The sequence below is a fragment of the Amblyraja radiata genome, chromosome 41 (genome assembly GCF_010909765.2).
Source record: "Amblyraja radiata isolate CabotCenter1 chromosome 41, sAmbRad1.1.pri, whole genome shotgun sequence".
Taxonomy (NCBI): domain Eukaryota; kingdom Metazoa; phylum Chordata; class Chondrichthyes; order Rajiformes; family Rajidae; genus Amblyraja; species Amblyraja radiata.
The window spans coordinates 14881934-14890652 of record NC_045996.1 but is presented as its reverse complement, the minus strand read 5'-3'; the positions used below and the strand labels follow the sequence as shown (position 1 = coordinate 14890652).

At 49.0% G+C, this 8719-nt stretch overlaps 1 protein-coding gene across 1 annotated transcript in view; it reads left to right on the top strand.

Annotated features, from left to right (window-relative positions):
• LOC116967753 (CLK4 associating serine/arginine rich protein) overlaps positions 1 to 588 on the top strand; it is a 33046-nt gene extending 32458 nt beyond the window's left edge. Inside the window, exon 20 of the mRNA XM_033014361.1 lies at positions 583 to 588. Coding sequence (XP_032870252.1) covers positions 583 to 588 — 6 coding nt within the window. The remainder of the gene's footprint in view (positions 1 to 582) is intronic.
• Positions 589 to 8719: the final 8131 nt, after the last annotated feature.

Sequence of the window (8719 nt, the reverse complement as noted above, 5' to 3'; positions counted from 1 at the left end):
CTCCTCTCTCTCTCTCTCTCTCTCTCTCACGCTCTCTCCATCTCTCACTCTCCCTCCTCTCTCTCTACCCCCCTTCTCTCCATCATCTCTCTCCTCTCTCTCTGTCTCACTGACTCTCACTCTGTCTCTCTCTTTCTCTCTCTCTCCTCCCCCTCTCTTTCACCTCCTCTCCCCTCTCTCTCTCTCTGTCTCTCTCACACAAACACTGCCCTGGGGGTTAAACCCCAGCCTCTCTGGAAGTCCGCCACCCTTCACTGTTTCACCCCACACGTTTCCCCTGGACTTCCCAAGGTGGCCACAGTAACCCCTGGTCGTATGAAGCAGGTTTGCCGTTGTGTATAAAACATGATGGGGACGGGAGAGAGGGGGGGTCTCTGCTGGACAAGGTGACTGTGTGATGGACACTCGTGTCTTGGACAAACTGACCGCTGCCCACCTCTGTCTGAGGGAGAAACATCTGGACTTTATATGGACTTTGTCTTGTACAGCTTGTAATATTTTGCTGCAGTTTCTGTAAATTTATCTACTTAAAGCAAAAATAAAAGTTTTTGTTATCTCCTGATTTTAATGCTTTTTAAAAAGAAATGAGAATTATTCTAAAAGAGCCCCCCCCCCCACAGCGCCAGAGAGACCCAGGTTCGATCCTGACTTCGGGTGCTGTCCCTCTGTGTGTGTGTGTGGAGTTTGTACGTTCTCCCTGCGACCACGTGGGTTTTCTCCGGGTGCTCCGGTTCCCTCCCAAGTCCCAAAAGACGTCCGGGTTTGCAGGATAATCGGGTCGTGAAAGAATCGGTGTTTTAATAGTCATATGTACCGAAACAATATAATTACATCCTTACTTGTAGCGGTAAAACACATCCATAAACACCGGAGTCAATAATAATCATAAAATTAAAAATGTTCAATAAATAAAAGATATTTAAAACCGAGATGAGAAGAACATTTTTCACACAGAGAGTGGTGAATCTCTGGAACTCTCTGCCACAGAGGGTAGTCGAGGCCAGTTCATTGGCTATATTTAAGAGGGAGTTAGATGTGGCCCTTGTGGCTAAAGGGATCAGGGGGTATGGAGAGAAGGCAGGTACGGGATACTGAGTTGGATGATCAGCCATGATCATATTGAATGGCGGTGCAGGCTCGAAGGGCCGAATGGCCTACTCCTGCACCTAATTTCTATGTTTCTATATTGGATACTAGTGGTTGGCGTGGACTAGATGGGCTGAAGGGCCTGCGTCTGTGCTTTATCGTGGACTAGATGGGCTGAAGGGCCTGTGTCTGCTCTATCATGAACTCGATGGGCCTGCTTCCTTGCTCTGATGGGCCGAAGGGCCTGTGTCCTTGCTCTATCATTAAATCGAAGGGCCTGTGTCCATGCTATGTCTCTCACTCTGAGGCTGCACTGCCCTCATATAGGGTGTATGGGAGGGGGAGGGGAGGGGGAGGTAGCAGCGACCACACTGACCCTGGCTGTGGTGACGTGTTGCCCTGTGGTCAGGGCCTCTGGTCCTTATCTCTGTGACCAGCCGTGCGGGCGGTGGGATCGGCAGCAGGTGGGAAACGAGAGGCTCTGTTCTCAGAAAGACCTTGTCTCCACACTGCCACAGAGAGGGGAGGGGAGGGGGAGTCAGCCTCTCCTGTCGGCTCGCTCAGAGTCTGCCCCAGTTTGTGCCCCTCGCTCAGAGTCTGCCCCAGTTTGTGCCTTGGCCTAAATTAGTTTACTTCAAGAAGGAACTGCAGATGCTGGAAAATCGAAGGTAGACAAAAGTGCTGGAGAAACTCAGCGGGTGCAGCAGCATCTATGGAGGCGAAGGAAATAGGCAACGTTTCGGGCCAAAACCCGAAAGGGTTTTGGCCCGAAAAGTTGCCTATTTCCTAAAACAGTTCCTATTCGGCCCGAAAAGTTGCCTATTTCCTAAAACAGTTCCTATTCGGCCCGAAAAGTTGCCTATTTCCTAAAACAGTTCCTATTCGGCCCGAAATGTTGCCTATTTCCTAAAACAGTTCCTATTCGGCCCGAAACGTTGCCTATTTCCTAAAACAGTTGCTATTCGACCCGAAACGTTGCCTATTTCCTAAAACAGTTCTTATTCGGCCCGAAAAGTTGCCTATTTCCTAAAACAGTTCCTATTCGGCCCGAAAAGTTGCCTATTTCCTAAAACAGTTCCTATTCGGCCCGAAACGTTGCCTATTTCCTAAAACAGTTGCTATTCGACCCGAAACGTTGCCTATTTCCTAAAACAGTTCTTATTCGGCCCGAAACGTTGCCTATTTCCTAAAACAGTTCTTATTCGGCCCGAAACCTTGCCTATTTCCTAAAATAGTTCCTATTCGGTCCGAAACGTTGCCTATTTCCTAAAACAGTTCCTATTCGGCCCGAAACGTTGCCTATTTCCTAAAACAGTTGCAATTCGGCCCAAAACGTTGCCTACTTCCTTCGCTCCATAGATGCAGCCTCACCCGCTGAGTTCCTCCAGCACTTTTGTCTACCTAACATTCAATGGTACTTCAGTTTTGCATACAATGCACAAAGTACACACAGAAGCATCAACGATTCCGGAACCGACAACAGTTACAGAAGTTACACGCATTAGAGTCATGTTTGTCCCTCCTTGTCCCTCCGTCACATTATGGACCATCCAACATGTCCTTGCCCTTTCAATCGACAAGTTCACAAGTTATAGGAGTAGAATTAGGCCATTCGGCCCATCGAGTCAACTCCGCCATTCAATAATGGATTTCTCTGCCACCTAATTTTATTTTCCACACACAGAGAGTGGTGAATCTGTGGAATTCTCTGCCACAGAAGGTAGTTGAGGCCACAGTTCATTGGCTATATTTAAGAGGGAGTTAGATGTGGCTAAAGGGATCAGGGGGTATGGAGAGAAGGCAGGTATGGGATACTGAGTTGGACGATCAGCCATGATCATATTGAATGGCGGTGCTGGCTCGAAGGGCCGAATGGCCTTTACTCCTGCACCTATTTTCTATGTTTCTAATCCCATTCTCCTGCCTTCTCCCCATAATCCTTGACACCCGTTCTAATCAAGAATCTATCTATCTCTGCCTTAAAAACATCCACTGACTTGGCATCCACAGCCATCTGTGGCAAATAATTCCACATGATTAACTATCTTCTTACTAGAGGAGTTCCCCCTCACCTCCTTCTAAAAGAGCACCCTTTAATTCTGAGGCTGTGACCCCTAGTCCTAGACTCTCCACATCCACTCTATCCAGGACTTTCATTAACCTGACAACAACCCCTCCATTGGCTTGTTGTTTGCACGAGTTATGATCCTATTGACTGTTTTGTATATTATACATTAAATGTGTTTAAAGTCGACAGACCTGTTATTCTGCTGCAGGTTAGAATGTAATTGTTTCTGTGGTCATTAGACATGAAAATTAAACTCTCCCAACTCTTGGCACCAGAAGGCCTCTCTTCATCCTGCTTATACAGTGCGACAACACAGAAACAGGCCCTTCGGCCCAACTCGTCCATACTGCCCCATCTAAGCTAGTCCCACCTGCCCATAGCCCATCAAGTCTACTCCGCCATTCAATCATGGCTGATCTATCTCTCCCTCCTAACCCCATTCTCCTGCCTTCTCCCCATAACCCCTGACACCCGCACTAATCAAGACTCTATCTACCTCTGCCTTAAAAATATCCACTGACTTGTGGCCTCCACAGCCGGCTGTGGCAAAGAATTCCACAGATTCACCACCCTCTGACTGAAAGGCATTTCTCCTCATCTCCTTCCTAAAAGGATGTCCTTTCATTCTGAGCATCAATAGACAATGGGTGCAGGAGTAGGCCATTCGGCCCTTCGAGCCAGCACCGCCATTCAATGTGGTCATGGCTGAAGGAATGGACCTGAAACGTCACCCATATAACAATTACAGCACGGAAACAGGCCACTCGGCCCTTCTAGTCCGTGCCGAACACTTACTCTCACCTAGTCCCATCTACCTGCACTCAGACCATAACCCTCCATTCCTTTCCCGTCCATATACCTATCCAATTTATTTTAAAATGATGAAATCGTACCTGCCTCCACCACTTCCACTGGAAGCTCATTCCACACAGCTACCACTCTCTGAGTAAAGAAGTTCCCCCTCATGTTACCCCTAAACTTCTGTCCCTTAATTCTCAAGTCATGTCCTCTTGTTTGAATCTCCCCTACTCTCAATGGAAAAAGCTTATCCACGTCTATCCCTCTCATCATTTTAAAGACCTCTATCAAGTCCCCCCTTAACCTTCTGCGCTCCAAAGAATAAAGACCTATCTTGTTCAACCTTTCTCTGTAACTTAGTTGCTGAAACCCAGGCAACATTCTAGTAAATCTCCTCTGTACTCTCTCTATTTTGTTGACCCATTCCTTCTCTCCAGAGATGCTGCCTGTCCCGCTGAGTTACTCCAGCGTTTTGTGTCTATCTTCGATTTAAACCGGCATCTGCAGTTCCTTCCAACACATTTTGTGTTTCTGTATCTGCAGAATCTCGTCGCGTCTTGTACCGATACCTCTCCTCTCTCCATCTCATTTATTCTGGTCGTTGCCGAATCCTGAATCTGTATCAAAAAACCCAGCACGCCTTTTCGGGCATCTTTGTAAGCCTTTCCCTTTGATCTAACATTATCCATAACTGCCACTTGATAGCTGTGTCGGTTTTTTTATGCCTCTAAGGGATAACTGTGAATGCATTAATTTTTCAAATTGTTAGCCATCACTTGTTTGCTGTTATATTTTTTAAGATAATGTCCCAAACCAGCGAGTCAACACGCCATGCATTCAGACTTAATGCCAAATTAACTCACTTTAATGTTTTCAAACAAAATCCCATCTTAGTATACCAGCGTTTGAATCAACCCTTTCTCATTCAACAGCACTAGATCTGAAATCACCCTCAACCTAAACACCGTTTCATATGATGAAAGAATGGGTCGACTGGGCTTGTATTCACTGGAATTTAGAAGGATGAGAGGGTACCTTATAGAAACATATCAAATTCTTAAGGGATTGGACAGGCTCGATGCAGGAAAAATGTCCCCCATGTTACATAGAAAATAGGTGCAGGAGGAGGCCATTCGGCCCTTCGAGCCAGCACCGCCATTCATTGTGATCATGGCTGATCGTCCCCAATCGATAACCCGTGCCTACCTTCTCCCCATATCCCTTGACTCCACTAGCCCCTAGAGCTCTATCTAACTCTCTCTTGAAAACATCCAGTGATTTGGCCTCCACTGCCCTCTGTGGCAGGGAATTCCACAAATTCACAACTCTCTGGGTGAAATTTTTTTTTCTCACCTCAGTCCTAAATGGCCTCCCCTTTATTCTGAGACTGTGTGGCCCCTGGTTCTGGACTCGCCCAACATTGGGAACATTTTTTCCTGCATCCAGCTTGTCCAGTCCTTTTATAATTTTATATGTTTCTAGATGTAGGGGGAGTCCAGAACCAGGGTTCATACACAGTTTAAGAATAAGGGGTCGGCCATTTAGAACTGAGATGAGGAAAAACCTTTTCACCCAGAGAGTTGTGAATCTGTGGAATTCTCTGCCACAGAAGGCAGTGGAGGCCGATTCACTGGATGTTTTCAAGAGAGAGTTAGATTTAGCTCTTAGGGCTAACGGAATCAAGGGGTATGGGGAGAAAGCAGGAACGGGGTACTGATTGTGGATGATCAGCCATGATCATATTGAATGGCGGTGCTGGCTCGAAGGGCCGAATGGCCTGCTCCTGCACCTATTGTCTATGTAACACCCCTTACATACTCAGTAACACACCCTGTCCCCATTCCCACACCAACCGTTTAATTTGCCCAACGACACACAGATTCAAGATCTACCCATAAATATTCCATAAACATTAGACCTTCGAACGGCACAGCACAGGAACAGGCCCTTCGGCCCACAATGTCCGTGCTGTACACGACACCAAATTAAACTGATCTTCTCTGCCTGCCTGCTTGTGATCCGTATCCCTCCATTCCCTGCACTTCCATCTGCCTGTCTACAAGCCTCTTAAACACCACTATCATATCTGCCTCCTCCACCACCCTTGGCATCGCGTTCCAGGCCCCCACCTATTAAATAATCGCCCTGCACATCTCATCTCTGTCCCTTTCACTTTAAAGCTGTGGTATTTTTTGCTTTGGGTGGGAGAATCTCCCTCTCTCCCCCTCCCCTCTCTCCTCCTCCCTCTATCTCCCCCTCCCCCTCCCCCTCCCCTCTCTCCCCCTCCCCCCCCCCACCCGTGGCCACAGAGACGGTTCCCAGACGTGAAGCAGCCTTGACCCTGGCTGACCAGACAGAGGGGTCACGGGGTCAGCCAGCGCCAGACACAGGGAGGGGGGGGGGGGGGAGGGGGCTGCCCTGAGGGGTCTGGACTGGGAGAGACTGGACACCTGCATTTACTCATTGGGGCAGACAGCGGGACTGTGGAGAGAGAGACGGAGAGAGAGAAAGTGTGAGAGAGGGGGAGAGGGAGAGAGGGAGAGAGGGAGAGAGGGAGAGAGGGGAGAGGGGAGAGAGGAGGAGGGGAGAGGGGGAGAGGGGGAGAGGAGGAGAGAGGGAGAGAGGGGGAGAGGGGGAGAGGGGGAGAGGGGGAGAGGTAGATGTTTGACTCTATCACAGTCTGCGAGAGACAGTAAACTCGTTAACCATTTCATGACCAAATAACATGATCTGAAACACTGGCCCCACTCCCTCTGTTCCCACGAACGCTCCCCTCCCCCACATCACCGACACAGGCCCTTCGGCCCGTTGAGTCAGCGCCGACCACCTCTCCCACTTTATCTTTCCTGTATTCGCGCCAACTCACCCCCTCCTCCCCCCCCCCCTCACCCCGGGGGCCAGTGAACCCCACTGGGCTCCCTCCATTTCCCGCCTCATCCGGCATCAACCATGATCAAAATGAATGGCGGTGCTGGCTCGAAGGGCCGAATGGCCTCCTCCTGCACCTATTGTCTATGCAACTCTCTCCTCACCAAACCTGTTGGGTGGAGAGGAGCCCGTGAGCGGGATCTCCCTCGGCAGCTTAGACACAGAAACATAGACAATAGGAGACGGACAAAAATGCTGGAGAAACTCAGCGGGTGCAGCAGCATCTATGGAGCGAAGGAAATAGGCAACGTTTCGGGCCGAAACCCTTGGGTTTCGGCCCGAAACGTTGCCTATTTCCTATTGCATTTTTCCTTCGCTCCATAGATGCTGCTGCACCCGCTGAGTTTCTCCAGCACTTTTGTCTACCTTCGATTTTCCAGCATCTGCAGTTCCTTCTTGAACATAGATAATAGGTGCAGGAGTAGAGGCCATTCAGCCCTTCCAGCCAGCACCGCCATTCAATATGATCATGGCTGATCATCCACAATCAGTACCCCGTTCCTGCTTTCTCCCCATACCCCTTGATTCCATTAGCCCCAAGAGCTAAATCTAACTCTCTCTTGAAAACATCCAGTGAATCGGCCTCCACTGCCTCCTGTGGCAGAGAATTCCACAGATTCACAACGCTCTGGGTGAAAAATGTTTTTCCTCGTCTTATCATCACACAAGGACCTTATTCTCCTCCTGGGTCAGACAGGTCCCATGATCAGGCCTCTCCCCTCCACTAGGCCCCTTGTTCCACCCGTCACCTTGGCAACGGCCCATGGAGCTAAGGAGGCCTTGGGTGCTATTGGAGCCTCGTGTCGGAGGGAACTGCAGATGCTGGTTTAAACCGACTGATAGACTCAAAATGCTGGAGTAACTCAGCGGGACAGGCAGCATCTCTGGAGAGCAGGAATAGATGCCCTTCCTCAGGCTCAAACAGTCTCGACCTGAAACGTCACCCATGCCTGTCCCGCTATCTTGAGTTTTAGTTTAATTTACTTTAGAGATACAACGTGGAAACAGGCCCTTCGGCCCATCGATCCCTGCACGCTCACACTATCCTACACACACTGGGGACAATTTACACCTCCTCAGAAGATTGAGGGGGGGGGATCTTATAGAAACTTACAAAATTCTTAAGGGGTTGGACAGGCTAGATGCAGGAAGATTGTTCCCGATGTTGGGGAAGTCCAGAACAAGGGGTCACAGTTTAAGGATAAGAGGGAAGTATTTTAGGACCGAGATGAGAAAATCATTTTTCACACAGAGAGTGGTGAATCTGTGGAATTCTCTGCCACAGAAGGTAGTTGAGGCCACAGTTCATTGGCTATATTTAAGAGGGAGTTAGATGTGGCCCTTGTGGCTAAAGGGATGGAGAGAAGGCAGGGATGGGATACTGAGTTGGATGATCAGCCATGATCATATTGAATGGCGGTGCAGGCTCGAAGGGCCGAATGGCCTACTCCTGCACCTATTTTCTATGTTTCAATGTTTCACTTATATTAACTCACAAACCTGTACGTTTTTGGAGTGTGGGAAGAAACCGAAGATCTCAGAGAAAACCCACGCAGGTCACGGGGAGAACGTGCAAACTCCGTACAGACAGCGCCCGCAGTCAGGATCGAACCCGGGTCTCTGGCGCTGTGAGGCAGCAACTCTATCGCTGTGCCACTGTGATGCCTGTAAAAGAAGGCCAGAAAGGCTGGGATTGTTTTCTTTGGAACAAAGGTGGCTGAGAGGTGATTTAATTGAAGCGTGTAGAATTACCGGAGCTGGCGTGGGGGCAAACGTATCAATTTCCCTCAGCAGAGATCAGTAAATACGAGGTGTAGATTGGAAGGATTTCAGAGATTG